Source organism: Lates calcarifer, linkage group LG9, assembly GCF_001640805.2.
Source record: "Lates calcarifer isolate ASB-BC8 linkage group LG9, TLL_Latcal_v3, whole genome shotgun sequence".
NCBI classification, from domain to species: Eukaryota; Metazoa; Chordata; class Actinopteri; family Centropomidae; genus Lates; species Lates calcarifer.
In genome coordinates this window covers 11669570-11691965 of record NC_066841.1, presented here as the reverse complement: position 1 = coordinate 11691965, position 22396 = coordinate 11669570, and the positions used below count along the sequence as shown (strand labels likewise).

General features: G+C 42.1%; 3 protein-coding genes across 3 annotated transcripts in view; 1 reads left to right on the top strand and 2 right to left on the bottom strand.

Annotated features, from left to right (window-relative positions):
* LOC108874464 (gastrula zinc finger protein XlCGF52.1) overlaps window positions 1-22396 on the bottom strand; it is a 41286-nt gene that overhangs the window by 13224 nt on the left and 5666 nt on the right. The gene's annotated exons all lie outside the window — the stretch shown is intronic.
* Window positions 3326-6407, top strand: LOC108888644 (uracil nucleotide/cysteinyl leukotriene receptor). Its single transcript, XM_018684720.2, has 2 exons — window positions 3326-4185; window positions 4341-6407. The coding sequence occupies exon 2, from the start codon at window positions 4391-4393 to the stop codon at window positions 5279-5281; it is 891 nt and encodes a 296-aa protein (XP_018540236.1). The 5' UTR covers window positions 3326-4185; window positions 4341-4390; the 3' UTR covers window positions 5282-6407.
* LOC108888643 (zinc finger protein 79) lies at window positions 6254-11416 on the bottom strand. Its single transcript, XM_018684715.2, has 2 exons — window positions 10799-11416; window positions 6254-9217 (listed from the first exon to the last, which is right to left on the bottom strand). The coding sequence occupies exons 1-2, from the start codon at window positions 10995-10997 to the stop codon at window positions 7566-7568; spliced, it is 1851 nt and encodes a 616-aa protein (XP_018540231.1). The 5' UTR covers window positions 10998-11416; the 3' UTR covers window positions 6254-7565.

The following is a 22396-nucleotide window of genomic DNA, read 5'->3' as shown; positions in this document are numbered from 1 at the left end:
ACACTCCCGAATGACTTGACCCAAAGAATCGAAAAGGGTCTTTTACTTGCTGCCTTCATGTTCCCTGCATAAGCTGAAAAGACTAGAGCACTATCAAGAAAATGAGTGGGGTCTCGTGAGATCCCATCTCTCCCTCTCTTGCAGCATCTGCAAGATCTCCACCCCCACTCCCGAAAGACTGTTGTTTTACTTCTGCTGCTTGACTGCACAGACAGCATTAAAAACATAACCTTTAACTTAGAGGTCCAAAAAGGAATTGGACGACAATTGGACGGGGGTTTGTTGGAATAAAATGCCATATTCTCACAGTTAAATCTGAAAAACAAGTCAGGCGCATCTGCTTGCTGTGATCTATCAACTACATTTCTGTTTAAATCTTTTAAGTTTGGTACTTTGATCTCAGTAATTATGAGATACACTTTGCCCCTCGTCTTCCAGTATTACCTTCCTTTTAATGTAAATTGATAACAATGTTTACCTGACATTCGCTTTCTGGTTTTTGGTTTTTAATTTCAAACACAGATAGAGGAATGGCAGAGAAGAATGGTTTTTGCTGTATTTTGTAGTAGCATGCTAAACATTAAAGACCTTTCGAGATGTCTTTTTTTTTTTTTTTTTTTAGATTTGAAACGAGATGGGAGGACAGTTTACAAGCCGATGAGATGTCGCGCAGAGACGGACGAGAGAAGTTTGCACGTAGACGAGCGCTGAGGAGGATAAACACGGTAGACAGCGAATGTGTCAGAGTTGGGAGATGTTCTGATGTCATGTCAGAGACAAAAAAAAATCACTTTGGCTATCTAGTGCTACATCCCCTGTATGTCTTTACAGTGGAGTCTTTGCATGGGTCATTTTTTTATCTAAAAAATATTTATCTTCTGAAGAGATTTCTGTTTGAAACCCAGAGATTAGCACAGATGTAAAAACCCATTTTGTCCTCATAAGTGTCCCCCCAAACCATTTGACTTTAGACTAAGCTGAACAAATATTTAGCCATCCACAAGTTTACAAGAGAGATAGATAGTTGGTGGGTGCGGTAGGAAAAAAAAAACATTGTAGTTTTATAATGGATCTGTATGGTACTGCTGGGATGTCTGCACATAACATAGTTAAATACTGTCGATGTCTGTTTCCCACTTGTTTGATTGTATCTTGTTTCTTGCTGCTCAAACTACATTATGTGTGAGTGAAATTCTTCCTTCTGCTTTCTATCAAGAGTACACAGACTTCTGATGAGAGGTTAAAAAAAATAAATAAATACGATCAAACGATGCTGACTGTGTCTGTGTGGCCTTTGTGCTGTGTCTCTTTTGATCGTAATCATAAAAAATGCTGCAGTGAAACCAGTCCAGAGAGAACTGTGCAGACATCTTATAAGATGATGATGATTTCTTCTTTGTTCCAGGCTTGTTTTCTTTACATAATGATAAAGATAGGAGGACTTTTATATATACAGATGTGTCTATACAGTTTTAACCTACAGATATCTTAGGTCTACATCATTACCTGAACAGAAATACAAAATGTGTTGTGGAAAAAAACCAAACAATTGAGAAAACAGGTTTTCAGGGCCTTTAAAATTAAATTGAATGTGTTTGAGGAGTCGTGTCTGTTGGGGATCTTTAACTTCAGCAGGCTTCTCTGTAACTTCATAATCAGGAAGAAGCCAAATGGCATCTGCAAATGTCCACTGTTTTTTAAACCCCCTCAAAATGTATCAGTTAAATAATTTATGTTTTATGGTTTAATGTTAATGCTCATTTATCCATTATCTATACTGCTAAGTATTCTGTTAAGATGTTAAGGGTCGTGGCAGGGCTGGAGCCAGTAAATATAGTTTTATGAATTTGTTGCATGTTGGTCAACATGACTTCCTTCTTTTAGTCTTACAGCCAGTATTTTATATATAGTTTATATGTTTTCTGTTGTCCTATTGCCTGTGTATTGTGGTTGTGGTGTCAAGCACAATATTAAAAGAATTATTTAGAGAAGTGCTGCATCTACACAGGAACAGATGTGTCAGTATAAATAACTATATACAATTTCTCAATTTAATCCTTGTACAGCAGAATTAAAACATCCAGCGGCTGAAGCTTGACTGATGAAACACACACTGTCACAGCTGTGTGCCGCTGCAGCGTGTGTTTCTGCTCTGATGCAGAATTTCGCAAAACCTGTGAGATCTTCTACCTTCAAGGGAAGAAACACACATCCTGTGAACCTGACACACCAATACAAATGGGTCCAGAGAGACACGTCACACACACACACACAAAGGTAAACCAAACCTGAGTCGAGTTTCAACAGGCAGCCCACCAAGCTGTTCAAACACACAGCACCCTGTGACGCCACAAATATAACATGTAATGAAGTGATGAATGATAAAATAATAAACAGGCCTTTACTGAAACATGATATATTGACTCCGTTAACATTATTTAATGATGTTTTAGTCTCTGCATGTTGTAGAATGAGTTCTAGCTGTTTAATAAATAGGAGTAAAAGGTCAAAGGTCATCCGAGAGGCCATTCTGTGACCCTTAAGAGCAGCAGATGGTGCGTGGGTGACATAAAACAGCTTGACATAAAGAAAAACACTGTAAAGTACAGACTGTAAGTGAACTATAACAAAGTGATCTGTAGTCCTCAGCTCCCGTTCTGCATATTGGGTGAGACACAAACCCAGCGACAGACATCCCACCTCGAAACATGTCAGCCTCACGTAACATATTACACATCGTTACACTGAATTGAGTGATTTTGTGAGTGACTGTTGCATCACTTGTTTACTGACGATTTTCCGTCAGGCACCATTGGTTTGTTGCATCATTGCCGATCGGTGTGAATGGATGATGGCTTGCCACAACACGTCCTGCACACAAACCTGTTATGTATTTCAATGTTTTTTTCCTCCTCATCCCCTTAAACCACTTTTACACTTTAATTCCATTCAAGTGATTATCCTCCTCGTTGTTTTATGATATTTTAATTTATAATTATAATTAATATTTAACTTTGTTAATCCTAAAGGTGTGATGGATGTGCAGGGGCCACACAAGACATCATGGCATCCAGGGGGAGATCGTCAGCATCCACACCCTTGTATTGGCGCTGTGATTGGATGATCGGACAGGAGCAGAATCCCTGAAGTGTTGGGTCATTTTCTAAAAGATGTTTTTCCATTCCTGCCATTTTGAGGTGAGGGCTCAGTTTTTCCTCACACTGGGACAGACACACACGGGAGTCACAAGGATTAGGTCTGAGAGCAAGGACAACAGTCACGTTAGGAAGGTGCTGCAGTATCCCTTCGAACAGGTGAGTGTTATTTTGCATGAAAAGAGAAAGCTCCTGACCTCTCCATTTAAATAGAAACACATGCATTAAACATCTCCTGCACTGTGCAGGTTGCCATAGTCCTCCAGCGAGGTCTTTTGCAGTGGCACCATCCTGGCAGACTTTATTGGTTCATATACTCTGCAGGAAACAAGGCTCTATTTGTAGTCAGGTTGCACATTTACATGTCACCCTTAGATACAGAGATAGCAGGATATGCTGCTTGTTGACCTGGTGGAAACATGATGGAACACTTGCAAACAGTTCTGCGAGACAGTTAAAGCCACATTCAACATATAGCCATGTCAGTATGTGTCACACACAGCTCTACAGGGGCGTCTGAAAAGGAAATAATTTTGTGAGTGACTTAAGCCAGCTGAGAGCACAGGAGATCAGTTCAGTAGAGGAGTAAGTTTCATATCAAGGTAAGAGATTTCATTTACCATTCAAAACTGCATAGAAAAAACGTTCAATTTTGAGAAATGCACATTTCAGTTCCGCAGATGAAAACAACAGTATGATGTCTGTCTGTTGTTTTTAGATTCACTGCATTCACTGTTAAAATATATTTTTCTTTACTACTTTTTCAAAGAAAGCTTGCCCCAGACTTTGGTTTTTACTGTATTATTACAGTAGCCTACTGTATCATTAATCCACTTTGCGAAATGAATGAAGCATCTCTTTTAACATAGGGCACGTCAGGTATGTGTATTATGTAAAATAATGATGTGAATCCCCATTTCCACTGTAGCATTGATAATCAGATTTGTCTGGTGTAACAGCAGCGTGTCATGGAAAAGGTCCAGAGTTAATATTTGTGACTCAGTGCCTCCATATTAGAGAGTGTAAGAGTGTAAGTGACAATAATCATTGACTGATGATTTTATATAATTTTTCATTTAACTGGGGATGGTGATATGGCCTCTCCCTCTCACCATTTCCTGGCATCTAGCACAGTGTTAGTCTATTGTCTCTAATAACAGAACCTAATATGTGTTTGTCTGACAGATCTCTGTTCCTCTGGCTGGTGTCCTCTTCACTCTCTGATTGGGCGCGTCATGGAGGTTTTCTACATCAACTCCTCCATGCTCTTCGTCTCTCACAGACCCCTCAACAACACCTACGGCGAGAAGACGGTGTACGAGCAGTGCAAAGAGCTGCCCGCTGTTCTTATCTGGTACCTGTGCCTGCAGTTCATCAACATGTTCCTGGGCATCCCGGCCAACATCATGGTGCTGTGGCTCATCCACAAGAACAAGGGCGACTCCTCCACCTCAGACATCTTCATCCTTCATCTGGCAGTTTTGGACGTTCTCTTCTGTCTCATCCCACCACTGGAGCTGGCCAACATCGTCTTCCTCACCACCAGCAGCACCTGGTACGTCCTGCGCTTCTTCTATGGCATCAAGGACTCCTCGCCGCTCTTCCTCTCCTGCATCTGCCTGGACCGGTACATGGCCGTGGTCCACCCCATCACCTTCACCGAGCTGAAGGACCGCAAGCACAGGACGGTCCTGGCCATAGTGGTCTGGCTTATCACCCTGGCCTATGCTGCCGCTAAATGCGTGGGCAACATTGTCAACTTCGAGAAGGTCTTCACGGCGATGATCCTGGCAGCGTTCGCCTTCATGGTCTTCTGCAACATTGTGATCCTCTGGGCGCTGCGGCAGTCTGGGCCCGGCAGAGACGAGATGCACCCCGTGAAGAAGAGAGCCTTCAAAATGGTCCTCATCATCCTGGCCATCATAGTGTTCAATTACTTCCCGCCTGTCGCACTGTTCCCCTTCCAGGACTACTTCTCTCCTGATGTGTTTCGTTGCTATATTCACTATGTCGCCTTTGGCTTGATGGACTTCAGCAGTACCATTCAGCCTATGCTCTACCTATCCAAAGAAAAGCTGCTGTGGAGCCTCAACTGTTGTCAGACCAGTACGACTCATATCCAATAGGGACACGTGCAAGTTCCCTATGTTTTTGTATGTTGCAAAAGTTGTCATATGAATGTACTGATGTAGTGAAATACAAGAGAATAGGTTTTGTTCTTGTGTTGAACAAAAGATGTACTGTGCAGTGGTTCCTAGGGTCTGGGTCACCCAAAGGGAGACTCCAAAGACTACAGTTCTTGTCTGTTATAATAACTCTACCTTGGTTGTTAAAATACAGCCCAACTTCATCCACAGCAGTACACAGATAAAGCGTATGGATTTCTAAAAAACCTGTGCAGAAATCACAAATCACAAAAAGGCATATTTTCCCAGTTAACCCTGGTAGTATGTCTGGGTTGTATTTGTCCATGTTTTGAGATACTAGAGATGATCAGTCAATTAGTTGACTGTTGAAGTGATTTTTCAAGCATGAAATGCCAAATATTAGCCTGTTCCAGCTTCTTATTTTCAGACAATTAATTAATGATCGACAAGTTAATCAATAATGAACATAATTGTTAGTTGCCCTAAGACCAACCAAATCTCTTCTACCCAAATATAATAAGGTGAGATTTTTTGCTGCTTAAAATATTCAAAAAGGACATGTCTTTCCAGAAATAATTTACATAATTGCATTTCCATAATTTGGATAATGTAGACCTTGTCTTGTCCTTGTCTTTTTCTAATGAAGATAGTTATAATGGTTAGACAGGACACATTTTGCCATTAAGTGTCCTCTGTGTGAAAATAAACCTCTGCAGCCACACCAATGTGAAATAAGCAGATAATTTTCTTTTCTTCATGCTTCAAAGACTGGGACCACTGCATTATGCAAAGGCACTTGTGTATGTACTGTGTTGTTATCTGCTTTTCTCAGTTGCACCAAATGCGTAAAAAAAAAAAAAAACCTTCACAGAATGTTTTTATACTTTTAGCGAATGTAATAAGAATTTTCCTACACACTGTCTGTAAAGGGTAAATAAGACATTAAAATGCTTTGGTTAATGTTTCTCTTTAATTTAGACACAAATCACACAAAATTGAATCACAATAAATTCCTAGTAGCAAACACTCAGTTTAATATACATTGCTATGCAGGTATATCAACCAGTCGCCACAATAAACAGTAGCCCTATGATCATAAACATGACATTTTACTCTTGCGTGTGTCATTATTTGTGGTAGGAGACGTGTTTCCTGATATTACAGTGAAGAACCTAAAATGAACCCACTAGAAGCTCGACATTATTTCAGATCAGCGTGGCTTACAAAACAATCATTAATTTACTACTGGAAGCTGGTCAGTCGATACTGAATATCTGCAGTAACATTATTACACAAATACATTCTTGTCAGTTGTATAGATCAGACTGCTGACTGTATAGTTAAAGCTATATACAGCATTATATTAATGATCTTCACTTTAAATCACTGAGCAGTACACATCTCTAACTCTCAGCCTACAAAGTGTATAAATGTGTGTAGAAGCATCTTACTTCTAAAACAATTAAGATTGTTAATTTTTTTATTTATTCCTTGTCAGCAATTTTAAGCAGGGTGGATGAACACACCCTGTAAATCTGACAGACGTATTCAACATTTTTTCTTTTTGTAAAAAGCATTTCATAAATACATAACCAATATTTTGGTAACATAGGTTTTGAAATTCTTTTAGGGTCCTGTTTTCTCTTCCTGTATCTATGTGAAAGAGAAGCCTATAAGGAGAATATTAGAGTTAATCAATCAAATATACAATAAGCGATAAATCATACAGCACTACTAAATATTTAGCTCTGTGTTAAAACAACACAGGGGGCTGCACTGGTGGTGGGGAGTGTTTTTACAGTGAGACAATTAAATACGATGCAGGAAGTCCAGATTCAGTAACAGATAGATTAGATTAGAGGCTTATCAGACGCCAAACCACTGCACAGCAGTCTGTATTACTCTTGGACAGGGTTTTACAACTCTGCACAGTTACCGCAGTGGCAACTATGTTGAGAGAAATGTCATTCATCACAATGAGACTACTGTGGCTCCAACATAAACTAAAAATGTTATAATCCGCAGTGTAGTGTTTTGGGGTCTGATAATCTCTCACTTATGAATCATTTACTCATTTACTCATCACACAGCTGATGTCTGTTTCTAGTTTTCATTCATTCTCTTCAGTCCAGTGTCTAATTTCACGGATGTAGTGCTCTCTGTCATCTCTGTGACAAATACTGTAAACAAACTCCATCTGCTGATATAGAATGTGAGATGTGGTTCAAAGCCAGCAAGTGGATTTTGCAACTCAGCTCTTTTGTTATTCAGCTGCAACAATTTGGTTCAAATTTCTATCAGTGTCTGAAAGTGTCTCGGAGGCTGAGGGTCGGACTCGGTTTGTTTCAGCCTCACTGGTGCTTCCCTCGCCCTGACCCCTCTGCTCCTTGGCCGCGTGCATTTTCAAATGCTTCTTCAGGGAGGACTGGTCCGTGTAGGTCTTTCCACACTGGCTGCAGAGGAAGACCTTCTCTTTGGTGTGGACCAGCTCGTGTCTCTTCAGGTGGCCCGACCTGCTGAAGTTCTTGCTGCAGTACGAGCAGCTGTACTCCTTCTCCCCCGTGTGAGTCCTCTGGTGCAGCTTGAGGCTGCTGGCCACCGTGAACCTCTTGCCGCACTCGTTGCAGCTGTACGGCCTCTCCCCTGTGTGCATCCTCATGTGTATGGTGAGGTGGCCCGTCTGGCTGAAGGTCTTCTTGCACAGCTCGCAGCTGTAAGGCCTCTCTCCGGTGTGAATCCTGTAATGCGTTTTCAGATCGCCCAAGCCGTTGAACCTTTTCCCGCACTGAGCGCAGCAGTACGGCTTCTCGCCGGTGTGGATCCTCTCGTGTATGCGCAGGTTCCCTGCGTTGCTGAATGTTTTGCCGCACTCCTTGCAGCTGTAAGGCCTCTCCCCGGTGTGAGTCCGCAAGTGGACTTTGAGCTGGTTGTGCTCGTTGAAGCGCTTCCCGCAGTGTGAGCAGGAATACGGTTTCTCTCCAGTGTGTATGCGTTTGTGTATCCTGAGCTGGCTGGGGTGGGCGTACGTTTTGCTGCAGGTGTTGCAGCTGTAGGGTCTTTCACCCGTGTGGGTGCGCTTGTGGGATTTGAGGAGGTCAGCCCGGCCGAAGCGTTTGCCGCAGTAGCTGCAGCTGTGCACCTTCTCTGCGCTGTGAGTCTTGATGTGGATGTTGAGCGAGGTTGCTCGGCTAAATGTTTTGGGACAGGTGGGACAGCGCAAGAAGTTGTCATGGATCTCCAAAAACTCGTCCGCGGGAACAGTGGGCGAATCATTTTCCTTGTGCGTCTCTTCTTCTGGATCTGCAACCTCTCTGCTTACTCCCTCATGATCTTGTGATTCAGGGTAATATCTCAACACATGCTTCAACTCCTGCTTAGAGAAACAGTCGTTGTCACCATACTGCAACACCCCATTCTGCTGCTCCTCCTCCTCTTTCTTAATGAACTGTCCATCTTGAATGTAGCTGTCAGAAACAATGGTGACTTTAACTTCACCGTCACCGCCTCTGGAGTCTTGGTCTGGGCCTGAAGATGGCAGCAGAGGCGCATATGTATCTTGACTGTCACAACTGACCTCTGTGCTCTCATCTTTTACTGACCTCACTGTCAGATTGAGAAGGGATGACGGCTGGGAGAGGTCAATAGCACCACTTTCATCCAGGCCCGGCTCTGCTTTTATAGATACCAAAGTTTGTGCGGGCATACTTACCTCTGACATGTTCACACATGGTTGTTCCACCATGTGATTGGTCTGCAGAAAGAAGGAGGCAGAGGGTACACTCTCCCTCAACTTGTCTTTATGCTTCCTCCTGCAGCTCTTCTTGTCACTGCTGCATATGGACTGGGTGGAACTGATCGGACGACTGCTCCATCCTGGAGTCGAAAGCTTCTCTGTGGCATCTTGTTTGTGGATATCTGTGAAAAATCAAGGCCAAAATAATGAATAAAACCATACAGACTGTGGCTTTGACTCACACATGTTCTTAGGTAGAACTACAGTAACACTGACAACAGACTTGAATGTTGTCATTGCAAATTAAAGTTGCATTCATTTATTTTTTTTTAGTCGCTGGAAGGAGCAGAGCAAAAACACTCACAATAAGTTGTTAAGTCTGTTTATGACACAGTCAGCATGTACATTAACAGTCACTCTGAGCTGTGCTTCTGGCCACCTGACAAATGTAAGTGCAACATTCACTATCCTCTTAGCCGTTCTTGACTAAATCCTGAGGGATCTTCAGCTGCTCATTGCTCTCAGTTCACCAGCTGGTCGCTAACTTTATCTGTCTCAGTTTGGCTGTAGTTTTCTATGTAATACAACAAATTAAAAAGTGTTACTGATTAATGTATTTGTACAACTTTAGTGTTATGTTTCAGGTACACAGATATTGTGAATTAGCGTGTAGTGGAAAATAGTTTAAGGTTTATTACACTTAATTATGAGGAACTATACACAACTATACGTGTTAGGGCTACAACAAACGATTAATTCCATTATTTGATAATTGTCTATAAATTGTAAAGTAATGATTAGAATTGCTTGATTTATCTGACAAGCACCCCAAAACCTTTCATAAATACATAACCAATATTTTGGTAACATAGGTTTTGAAATTCTTTTAGGGTCCTGTTTTCTCTTCCTGTATCTATGTGAAAGAGAAGCCTATAAGGAGAATATTAGAGTTAATCAATCAAATATACAATAAGCGATAAATCATACAGCACTACTAAATATTTAGCTCTGTGTTAAAACAACACAGGGGGCTGCACTGGTGGTGGGGAGTGTTTTTACAGTGAGACAATTAAATACGATGCAGGAAGTCCAGATTCAGTAACAGATAGATTAGATTAGAGGCTTATCAGACGCCAAACCACTGCACAGCAGTCTGTATTACTCTTGGACAGGGTTTTACAACTCTGCACAGTTACCGCAGTGGCAACTATGTTGAGAGAAATGTCATTCATCACAATGAGACTACTGTGGCTCCAACATAAACTAAAAATGTTATAATCCGCAGTGTAGTGTTTTGGGGTCTGATAATCTCTCACTTATGAATCATTTACTCATTTACTCATCACACAGCTGATGTCTGTTTCTAGTTTTCATTCATTCTCTTCTCTTAATTGTCTATAAATTGTAATCTCTTAAATTAATCAGTCTACTCTAACATATGACAAAAAAGCAGCAAATCATCACGTTTTAAAAACTGTAATCAGCATGTGTTTAGACCTGTTGCTTGAGAAATGACTGAAAGCATTAATAGTCAGTTGCAGGTTAACTGTCAGTCGACAAGTCGTTGCAGATTTAAATATATCTGCACAGCCCCGTGAATGCAGCATTGTTTGCGCCTGCTTGCTGTCTGTTTACTGAGGAGCCGCTGGGTTTTATTTATGTCCAGATAAACAAACATGCGCAGGTACAGTTTGTTGACTCTGCGGGACAGACTTGAACAAAAGCTGCACCCTCTGGTATTTACCGACTGCAGACAGCCGTACCTCTCGCTGCAGACTCCCTGCTCTTGTGTGCGAGCAGCAGCCGCTTCAGGCCCTCATTTTCAGACTCGATCCTCTGTATCGTACCCTGGTACTCGGACAGGGTCCTGTCCACCGAGTCCAGGATGTCGCTCACTGTGGCTTTGAAGATCTCATTCAGAGACGACTCCAGGAAGATTTTCAGGTCCTTCGACTTGGCCATGTTAGACCGAGCGGCAGCGGCTGCAGACAACTCAGCACGGCTGTGCACGGTTCCAAGTATCTGGACCAAGAAAACAAAAAAGGTGGGTGTGTGCGGCCGTGCTGCTGCCGTGTGCGGAACAAACAAAAGCGGGGACAGGCGCAGGAAAGTGACGGCGGAGGAGACGCTGGTTTTGTTTTGTTGACAGAGCTCAGCCCCACAGCGCCACTGGCGGTGTGGAGCGGAACCGCAAGTTTATCCAGGGCCTCGGCAGACTCAACGGTTACACCGTCAGATAATTGCGGTGATAATGTCGGTAAAATAACAAAAAGAAAAACCGTAAAACCACAGCAGCACTACTAAGTTACTAGTAATAATACTACAGATACCACAGCCACTAACTCAACTACTACAACCACTAGCAAGGACGCTCACATAAGTGCTAGGTAATGCCAATGTTTTAATATCAACGGTTATCTGAATGCTAATCATGCTAATGACCCTGTTTTTACTGAGTTACATCAATAGTGAAGCTAATAATGTTAAGCATATAATGATATAACGACGTTGAATAACACCACTAAGTTAACTTACGGCTTGTCTAACCAGCTAATGTGCTAGTTAGGACGTTATAGTTAACTGCATTAACGTTAAGAAGAGTGATAATACTAATAATTCGTATGAAAATGCTAAGCTAGGTTGGCTAAAAATGATGCTAAATGCTATGACGACGCTAGTAATGATTGTGTAACTCATGCTAATTAAGTGAAGAATGGTAATTATGCAAGTGGTATCAGTAAAGCTAAAACTAGCTAGTGAAACTAAATAAAGACAAAATTGAATAATTAAAGCAAATTTAAAAAAGAAAAAAAGTCTTGATGTTGTGGGTAAACCTTTAACAAACAGCCTTGTGTCCATGTTAAACAGACTTTTCTGAACGCAGCCAGACACCAGCCCAATAAATCAACAGGAAGAGACACAGCTGATTCCAGTATACCTAATGACTTGTACACATTGAATCTGGACACCTTCTGGTTTTACCACATGCCCCTGGTTCCATTTGCAGGAATGAAGCAGAGCCACTCCCCTCACCTGACCTGTGTGTGTGTGTGTGTGTGTGTGTGTGTGTGTGCTTGCCTTCAGGCCAGTGGGCGTGGGCTGGGGCCTCTCAGGTGTCTCTGAGCTCCTGAGTCATCTGCCAATCACCGTGTACCTTTTCCTTCCTCGTTGTTGCAGCTCAGCACCTTTCCCTCTCTTACTCTCCTCTAAATTCTACCCCCTTTTTTCTCCCCTCAGCCATATCTTCAGAGAGGCGAACAGGACGGAGGGAGATGGAAGTCTGATTGTGATCTCTCCAAAATGGACAGGAAGCATGAAGAGAGAGTAGGAGGAGGACTTGGTCCAGACTAGGACTTGTGACTTGCATGCATCGTTATGCGACACCACAGACTGAGACGCTGCCTGGCTTTAAAGGAGCGGATGTGAGGCTAGTTTGTTGTGCGCTGCAGGTTCAGATACAATCAACTGAGGGGTATTTGTATGCTTGTGTGTGTGTGTGTGTGTGCCAGCGTGAGTGAATGAGTCTGTGAAGGCACGGCTCTTTGACAGCGGTATAAACCCAGTATAACACAGTGGTGTGTCTTTCTCTCCCACAAGACTTGACTTAAAACCTCACAAGCCGGCTGATCATATGATGTTGCTTTAAAGAGCCTGGAGCGGGTAAGTCATGCTTCACAGTCGAAAAGATTCCTCCTAATGAGATTTTATTTTTTTTAGAGGTTTTTTTTGAGGTTTGAAAATATTTAACTTAATGTCTGTGCCATGCTCACTGGTGGTAATGAATGAAATTCTACACAGTGTTTATCCTCTGTTGACAAATTCTGTAAGTCATTTCACAACTTTCACTTTACTCAGAGTGTTTTTTTTTTTAAACATTAATACTTCTCCTTTAATGTGCTAACCATCCTCTCCAGTGTGACGTGAGGTATAAACTTCCCATGCATTGTAAGCAACTTCTCTTGGTAATCTCCATTCAGGACAAACTGCAGATTGTCTGAATAATTTCACATTTGCTTGAAAGTATTATGATTTATTCTTGTTTGCTCTCTCATGAGACTGAAAAATGTTTGTTTCTGGAGACCTCCACAGTCATTCGAGCATTTCTGCTACAGTTTCTATCATCAACAGTGCTGCCAAAGATGCCATCACCACAGCAGATTGGCTGTATTATCATGTGAAACACTCAATATTTTATCAAAGAGCAAGAAGAGATTATAATCAGGACTGTATAATCCTAGAATGAAATTCAGTCTTCTAAGCTGTCAGTTTCTTGCTTGAAAACATCAAGAGAGGCAATTGTGCATTTGCAGGTTTCAGTTTGTAAAGTCATTTTGTCTCTAATGCAGTGTGATTCGTTGACATATGATCCTCTTTGCTAATCTCTGTTAACTCTCTTAGATGTATTGAAGCACTTGTTGCACCCTGACAGGAACTGAGAAGTGAGCACCCACACAGGAAATGTGGTCAAAGTCTGTCCCGGATGTTGGTGTTGCATGACGTGAATAGAATAATGCATACAGATAGATATAGAGAAAAAAAGTGTGACAGAGAGAGGGAAAGATAGATGAAGGCAAGATAAACCTTGAGATTAAAATAGGCAGAAAATAATAAGTCATTATAAGCAATGTTATAAATGTTCACTTGCTGGCATTGGTGTTGTTGAACAAGACTCCCTTGGTTTATGTTGACGATACACAGCAACTACAGGCTCAGACACTCATTCAATGTGGCCCCATCCATCGGCCACGGTCACAGTGCAGCGCAGAGATAAAATGATAAACATGGAGGGCTGGGCGTAGACAGTTAAACTGCTCACCAGAAACAACCCCTCAACCCCACCTTCTGCCATTCTTCCTAATCCACACACATACACCTATATCTCTCTACCTCTATTTCTCTCTGTCTCTCTCGCTCACGTTGCTCGGCAGATTTTCTGTGTCTGTGGTCAGGAAGTGCAGATGAGCTTTTGTGACATTTCAGTTGAAGTCTGTTGCACTGCACTAGTTTAAATTTAACAAATGATCAAGATGGGCTAGAAAAACCTTCTCTAACTTGGATTATGTGGTGAGTATTTTTGTCAGAGTGATGCATTCAGTGTTAAATGCTGTCTTCAGTAGTTTTATATTTGCTCTTGCTCACAGATGAATAGAAAAATGTAGAGCCAGTGTAAAGACAAACTCTCTGATTCATCACTATCACTCTGCAGCCAAATATAGTAGAGTGTCATGAATGGCTTTTTTGTCTTCCAGCTATCAGATGTTTCTCCTGGAGGTTACCCAAAAAGTTTTTTTTTAATGTGGCATTCATAGTCCATGAAGACAGAGGAGTTTTTTTTTTTAATCATGCAACTTTAGGCTTTTGGAACCGCATATTTCTGACCCAAAATTCAAGGGAATAATTTGTTGTGCTGCTTAAGATTGGGGGGTGTGGTTAAATATTTCTGAGCATTAATGGGTTCATTCTTTTGTCACAGATCTGTGAATGGCGGCGCTGGAGCTTTTGACGTGCTTCAGGATTTCACATTTTTGCAGCCGTACAAAAATGAGAATCCAAATGAATTTCATGTAGAAGAGGAGGACGTTTTGTTGCAGGGCAACATTTACAGCTGCACCACCTTTCACCAAAACCCACAAAAACCTCAAGAAAACCAACGGAACTGACTGAGAGAGAAGCTAATGGAGGAGGAAATCTTGTGCTCCTCTCTGCCAGATAGTAAAGGTTCAGTCCTTCAGCAGCCCCAAGAGGAACCATGGACCTCTATAGACCACCAGTGTATCAATGGAGAACAGGAGGTCATTGTTTGGGGCGAGACAGAGGTGCAGATAAACCAGGCACACGGGACGGATCAACTCAATCTCTCCCTGAAGGCAGGACAAGAAACTTCTGAGGAGGTGGAACAATGGGAGCAAATAATATGGCCAGTACGCCCCATGACCTGCACCAGTCCTCCAATTTCTTTCGCTACAGTACAGTGGGACATGCCAGGTACCTTCACAGAGATGCCTTCGCTCATGACTGACAGGAGCTTGGCCAATGAGCTGGATTCTGGTGGCGTGACGAGCTTAGACACCACTTCCCTGTCACTTCACCAATCTGATGATGATAACGCTGAGCCTGTCGTACAGGGGGAGAATGAGGAAGAAGATGGGTTTGATTCACGGCTTCTGAACTTAAATCTAGAGTGGACAGGAAACGGCTTTGAGGTATGTTCTGTATTAAAAGCAGTAACACAAGGAGGTGTGATGTTGTCATGCTAGCTATTTTTAGATTTTTGTTCATTTCTGTGTCTCTACACACCCTTAGACACCAGTTTCCTGTGTGATCAACCCTTCCTTCATTTAGCATAGGCTTGGCTTTCCTGTTACCACCTCTGTCTTTAAATACACATCTTTTAGGTTACTGTAGTAAGTTGAGCTGAAGTGAGAGAAATAGAGCAGACATCATGTTGGTCAGATGAGGCTACCTACTCATGAACACACTGCCGATCACAAGTTTTTCTCACACATTTTAAGCTCATGATCGATGGCCTGTGTTGCAATTTCCAGCCATGTGATGCTGCAGATGTGCAAGAGCAGACGACACAGGAAAAGGAAGATCCAACACACGAGCTGGTAGACAGTAATAATGGTACGTATTACTCAGAGCGACAGTTTTAATTAGGTGAAATAGCAGATGTGTTGCTTGTTCAGTTTGAGAATACTCATGTTTATTCTAGTCATTCTTGTGGCTGTAGCTTTTACTGCAAAAACTGTGAACATGTCTGTGCAATTTTCTAGAAATCCCCCCAAGGACAGACTCAGAAGAAGAGGAGGGACACTCAGTAACCTCAGATCCTGCTGAAACTGCGGAATTAATTGATACTCTGGAGGCGACTGAAGGCTCAGGAGACGAGGTGGAGAGTTTTGTAGATTTAAAACAAGAAGAGGAACAGGAGGAGCCCAGCATTCTGCTGACTGGACAGGGAGACTCAGAGGAGCGGCAAACTTCAGCAAATGGTGTAGGGATTGAGGAAGAGACTGAGGAGGGGTGTGAGGAGGAAGAAGAGGAGCAGAGTGTGACTAACGTATTTTGTAGCGAAGAAAGTGAAGAGGCAAAAACTGTCAGTTGTGTGAGTGATGTGTGAGTATCATGGAAAGGGGAACAGGAAATGTGTATTAAAAGTAATTGCTTTCATTATGTTAATCATGTCACATTGCCATGTGCTAATAAAACGTTAACTACATTGCATGTTTCATCCACACTTTACAGGGAGGTTTCTGCAGAGCTACTACAAAGTGATGATACTGGACTAACCTTAAACCCAGATAAGCTAATTGATCTGCAACAGTCAGAGTTTCTGGAGGAAAGTCAGCACTCAGGGACTGAAGAGGACATAGAAATACTGGAACGGTTACATGAAGATCCCACACGTCAGACTGAAGAGCCAGAGATGTGTGAAGATGTAGCTCAGAATGTGGAACCAGAACAGTCGGAGGCTGTGGACAATGGTGAAGAAGCTTTGATACAAGAGGCAGAAAATGCAGAGAGGATAGAAAACTCACAAGAGATACTAGAGCTGACTGAAAACCTGGAGGAGACAAGTTGCTCTGAGCAACCAGATTGCGATCAGACAGCTTTTGAGGAGGGAGAGGCATCACCACAGCCCGAACACTCGGAATCCGAGCAGCTGGAAATGACCAAAGAGCCTGAGCAGATAGAGGAGCAACACTCTGAAGACTCTGAGCAGTTAGGACAGTCAGAACATTTGGAACAGTCACCACAGATGGAGCTGACAGAGCAATCAACCCAACCTGAAAATACAGAGCAGACAGAGGAGTCGGCTCAGTTAGAGCAGACAGAGGAGACAGAGGAGTCAGCTCAGTCAGAGCAGTCAGTTTGTGTTGATGCGGAAGCAATTGCAGAGCAGCAAGAACAGACAGAGCCAACAATGCAGAATGAGCAGTCACAGCAAATGACCAACTCTCCTCCACCACCTCTCCCTGAGCAGCTTGTGGAACCAGAGAATTCATACCAGTCAGAAATAACAGAGCAGATGTCTCCGGAGGCTGAGGTCACACAGCAGACAGCAGAGGTGGCGTTAAACCAGGTGGGCACACAGGCTGAGACGTTACAGCAGGCTGAAGAAGTAGGAGTTTCTGAGAATGGAGATGCACAAACAGTCATAGCAAATGGAGAGCAACCCAAGCCCCCCGAGACAGCTGTGCCTCTTATGAATGGAGGTGAGGTGGACAGAGAGATGGCCCACCACCTCGCTGAACGGCTGTACAAGTTGGACGGGATCCAACGTGTAGACGTGGTGAAGCACTTAGATAAAGAGTAAGCACATGTTTTATATTTTCAAATCTTTTTTTGTTCTTTTTTTGCATAACTGAAAGGTGATGAGGTCAGGAGTACTAGTCAGTGGAAGATTTAGCTGCATTGGGTTTTCTGCTGTGCAGTCACAGAGCTGGCCATAAATACTGTATAGTGATATATTAACAGTGAGAGAATGACAGTTATGCCCAGCTGTCATGGGCCTACAAGACACTATAAATTCAAATAAGCCTGCACCAGATTGCTTTGTATACATTGTTAAACAATACAGTAGTCCAAAATTAGAGAACCATCTTTCACAGTCAGACTGCCAGACCTTCATAATCTACAATAAAATTCATAAATCACTGCTAAACATTTACATCAGTGTATAGAACTGGGGAAATCAGGTGGACATGTCACCTTTCCTTATTTTCCCAGGTTTTGAAACAATGTTTGCAACAAAATTGAACATCTTTGTAATTTGTGTTCATCTTTACACCAGGATATGTCGAGCCACGTCACGAAACATTAGCTGTCATTTGTTTTCTTGTACACAAACATCCTAAGATACTTTCAAACCTTTTTTCTTTAAATGTCACTGTAAGCTGGCTTTTAATAATGTCAGCATTAGAACATAAATGATTCCTATAGATACACAGCATATCCACCTCCTCACAGACTGAGTGAAGCTCTTCTGCCCACAGAGAACTGTGTGTTTTATTCCACATAAACACCTTCTTATTTATTCCATCGTCTGCCATATAACATGAAGGGCATTCAACAGATTTTGTGCATTTAGATCAGTTTATATGTTACAGCGAGGACTGCTCAACCTTTGAAAACAGTTGTATAATGACTTCTGCGGTTTTGGGCGCATATTCTAATATCTGAGAAAATAACCCTGATGATACCATCAGAGTTATCTCAGCCACACATTAATAACAGAAAGTCTGTGTTACACAATGAGGGTGTGGAGCTTTAAAGACTTGCACATTTCTAAGGCACAGAGAGTTTACTGAAAGATGTTATTGAATTGAATTATGGGAAGTGTAGTAACCAGTTTTTTTGGACTCTGACCCATAATATGCACCGACACCAGGCTGAAAAGCAGCGTCTCACTGTGTTTCTATGCAATCATGAAATTCATGACAATATTAATGCACAATGTTATTTTTTCTCTGTTTAGTAATGCCTTCAGTCACGCTGTCGGAGAGGAATACCTCAAATTCTTTGATTTCACCGGGCAAACCCTGGATCATGCCCTGAGGTGAGAATTACAGAGGCGGAGCCTGGATTCTGTTCAGTGACATCTCTTACAAAGCACAAACTCATAAAACATCTCGTAATCTCTTTACATTCTTTTGCTTTCTCTTTCTTTCAGATCTTTTCTGAAAGTTGTGATACTGATAGGAGAGACCCAGGAGAGGGAGCGTGTGCTGCAGCATTTCTCCTGCCGCTTCCATCAGTGTAACCCAGACTCCTTCTCCTCTTCAGGTGAGTCTCTTACTTGATATTTTTGGTTTATGCTCAGAGACAGAGCAGCAACGATTCATGTATGACAGATGCATGTGTCATTATCACTTTCTTTTGTTTATATCCTCAGGTGCTGTGTTGGCTCTGACGTGCGCTTTGATGCTTCTCAACACAGACTTGCATGGACAGGTACGACACGTTCATGACTAAAGGAAATGATTGATGACATTGTAAATTTTGTTTTGACGTGACACTAGTTTACCAGCTGGTTAGAGATTTAGTCAGTCACATGTTTTGTGTGTTTGTTGATAGCATGTGGGAAAATCCATGTCCTCCTCTAAGTTTGTGTCCAACTTGGATGGGATGAATGAGGGTGAAAACTTCAGCAAGGATCTCCTGAAAGTAATACCCTCATTGAAGTTTTCAGAAAGCACATTTTATTGAAGCAAGGTTTAGTCCCTGCTGATGTAAATGTCATTTGAATTTTTCTTCTCCACCTACTTTTTAGAGTCTTTACAATTCCATTAAGAGTGAGCCGCTGCAGTGGGCTGTGTAAGTGGACAATAGTCATTTTCTCTCATCAATTCTTCCTTTGTCATACCCTTCACTTATCTAATCTCACAAAATAATCTTCCATCTTGTGTTGAAGTGATGAGGAGGAGTTGAAGACCTCTGTGTTGCTGGACGAAGATACGGGAGACGATGCACCGCTGCGCTCAAAAGCCAACCCCTTCCAGGATGTTCCTCACGACAAAAAGGCCTCAGTGGTCAAAGAGGGATTCCTCCAGAGAAAGCTTCATGCGGACATTGACGGCAAACGCAGTGAGTCCTGCTTGTTTTGCCTTTGAGAACAGTTTATAGTTATTATTCAAAGGTGAAATCTCTTATTTATTTTTAACTGACACTTTAAAAGTGGGTGGTTGAGCATTTTAAGTACATGAAAACAACATCAATTGGTGAGTATGTATGATATTATAATGATGACTTTCGCTATGATGACAGTAATGGAGGACACGCACAGAAAATATCTAGTTTGTAACTTCTTAAACACAGTTCTGACTTTACACAAACTTTTATTTTGAAATGAGAAAACATTGTTTGGTTTGGAAAACAGACATTTTTCAGTTTTAATTAATCAATATTGACATTGTATAACCTCTCAAATAATATTATTATTTGTATGCAGTAAGACGCTTCAGCTCTCCATTAAAATAACAGTTGACTATATTTTGATATTTGTTAGGTGAGCTGTAAAGGTGCTGAGTGTCTTTTATTGTGGTACGCTTTGACTTCAGCATCTTTAGTGTCTAATCTTCACATACATGCTTTCCATGTTGCAGCTCCCTGGGGGAAGAGAGGCTGGAAAACTTTCTATGGAGTTTTGAGGGGAATGGTCCTTTACTTACAGAAGGTCAGTAACTCAGCTTCAGGTTTTATCATGAGAAATAACATCATACTGCCTATGCTTATAAATACATCTCTGTACTTTCCCCTCATTGTGTGTGTGTGTGTGTGTGTGTGTGTGTGTGGTGTGTGTTGTGTGTGTGTGTGTGTGTGTGTGTCAGGATGATTACAGGAGGGATCATCAGACTAACGAGGAGGTGGTGAGTGTGCACCACTCTCTGGCCGAGCCGGCGGCCGATTACACCAAGAAGCCGCACGTGTTCCGTTTGCAGACGGCTGATTGGAGGGTTTTTCTCTTTCAGGCCTCGTAAGTCACAGCACAGCTGGAATCCCTATGTAGGTGTGTGTGTTTTGCTAAATAATGCAACAGCCAGTGTTGAACATTTGTTTGTTTTACGCTCAGATCCAAAGTAGAGATGAACTCGTGGATCAGCCGCATCAACCTGGTTTTCGGCTCTTCACTCCTCGCCTCCCGTTCCCCGCTGCTGTCGGCTCCCAGAGGAAGTTCTTCAGGCCAATCCTCCCCGCCTCGCAGTCTGCTCACACTCTGGTACACACTCCTATTTCTCTTTCTTGGACGTTTTGATTTCCTTACAATTCCAAGTTCTTTTACTTTTTTTTTTTTTTTTTTTTTTTTTACTGAATCATTCTTGTTTTTCAGTGTTAAATATGTTACAGTGAACGCTGGTCAGCTGAAAATGTCGCAGGTTACTTAGCTGAGCATTTTAGCAATCTTTTCTCCCATTGTCTAACTCAGAGATATCAGACTTTTTTTTATTTATGCCAAGCCACCCCTTTATATGAAAAATTTTGTCTTGTAAGTCACAAAACACCACATAGTTATTACCAATATAATAATATACAGCAGTTACAGCTGCATTAATTTCCCAAAATCGCTGTTGTTTCCATTCACCTTTTCTTGATAATTTTAGAGACTAATAAAACCATCATATTTTAGAGTACTCCCTTTACCTTTTGCTAAACAGTGGTCACTTTGGATAATGTTAGGAGAGAACAGAGTCCTCACATCTAACATCTGTTACATAGCAACATCCAGTTAAAGTTTTGTTAACAAACAAAACCTCTGAGAGTGTTGGACTGAGTGAAGGTTCATTTGTCCTGTAAATTCAACTTTTAATTTGTAGAATACAGAGTTGTGTCTTCTTTCAGAAGTTACATAATCTTACTTTAAAATCAGTCTGTCTGTGTTTGTTTGGATGATACAAATTAGGTAATTATGTAATCAGGTTAGTAAAATTCTCTCAAAATGCAGTTGAATTATAAAACTCTTTGACAGCTATTGCAGCACAGAAATGACATACATGATACATATTTTCTATGATACACATCTATACTGTGCAACGTCTAGCTGAAATGAATTTGCAGCCTTCATCCCTGGTAACACTTTCACTCACCCATTAATTCTTTTAGTTCCTCAGCAGGATTTGCATGAAGTGTATTTGCATGAAGCCCTTTATCTGTTCCTCTCTGCTACTCCCTGTGCAGGATCGTCAGCTGCAATCTCATGCAGGTATGCTAGAGTCCTTCAAGGCGGACCTATCGTACCTGCACCAAAACACGCCGGAGGGCAAAAAAGCTAAAGCCAAGGAGCTGGAGGAGCATCGCGTCAGAGCAGAGTACCTGCAGCACGAGGTAGAGGAGGTGTTGTGAGTGAGAAGAAGAAAGTGTGTGTGTATATAAACGTAAAAAAGACCCACAAGTGACCCTGCCTCTCTTGTTCAAACCCCGCAGATGTGTGCCGCTATGAGACCTACATCCAGGTTCTGGAGGCTGGATGAGCGTGCAGAAGACAGGTGATGACGTGTTGAGCGCTGCAGACCTGATCCTGTTCGATAAAGCCGTGTGTGCTGACTCTGTGGGGGAGGAAGAGGAGGAGGAGGGCAGCCTGAAAAAGTCTCACTCCAGCCCCTCTCTAGAGCTAGAGATGGCTCCTCCGACTGTGGTCAAAGTCAGACGCAATATCTCTGAAAGACGGACTTATCGCAGGACTATCATCCCTCGATGGAATAAAGAGGCCTGAGAGATGTTTCCTCAGAGATAATACGACCGGTTCGTGGCCTTTTTACAAAAGCAGTTTTATATATTTCTGCTGCGAGCTGATGGGAAGCACTGAGCACAGGAGCAGGAAAACACCAGAGTTATAAATGAAATCTGTCTCAGCAAGTTGT

Coding starts and splice junctions, on each gene's coding strand:
- LOC108888643 (XM_018684715.2), bottom strand. CDS start 10,997: ATGGCCAAGTCGAAGGACCTGAAAATCTTCCTGGAGTCGTCTCTGAAT. Junction 9,218..10,798: donor CAGGGAGTCTGCAGCGAGAG/GTACGGCTGTCT, acceptor GATTTTTCACAG/ATATCCACAAACAAGATGCC.
- LOC108888644 (XM_018684720.2), top strand. CDS start 4,391: ATGGAGGTTTTCTACATCAACTCCTCCATGCTCTTCGTCTCTCACAGA.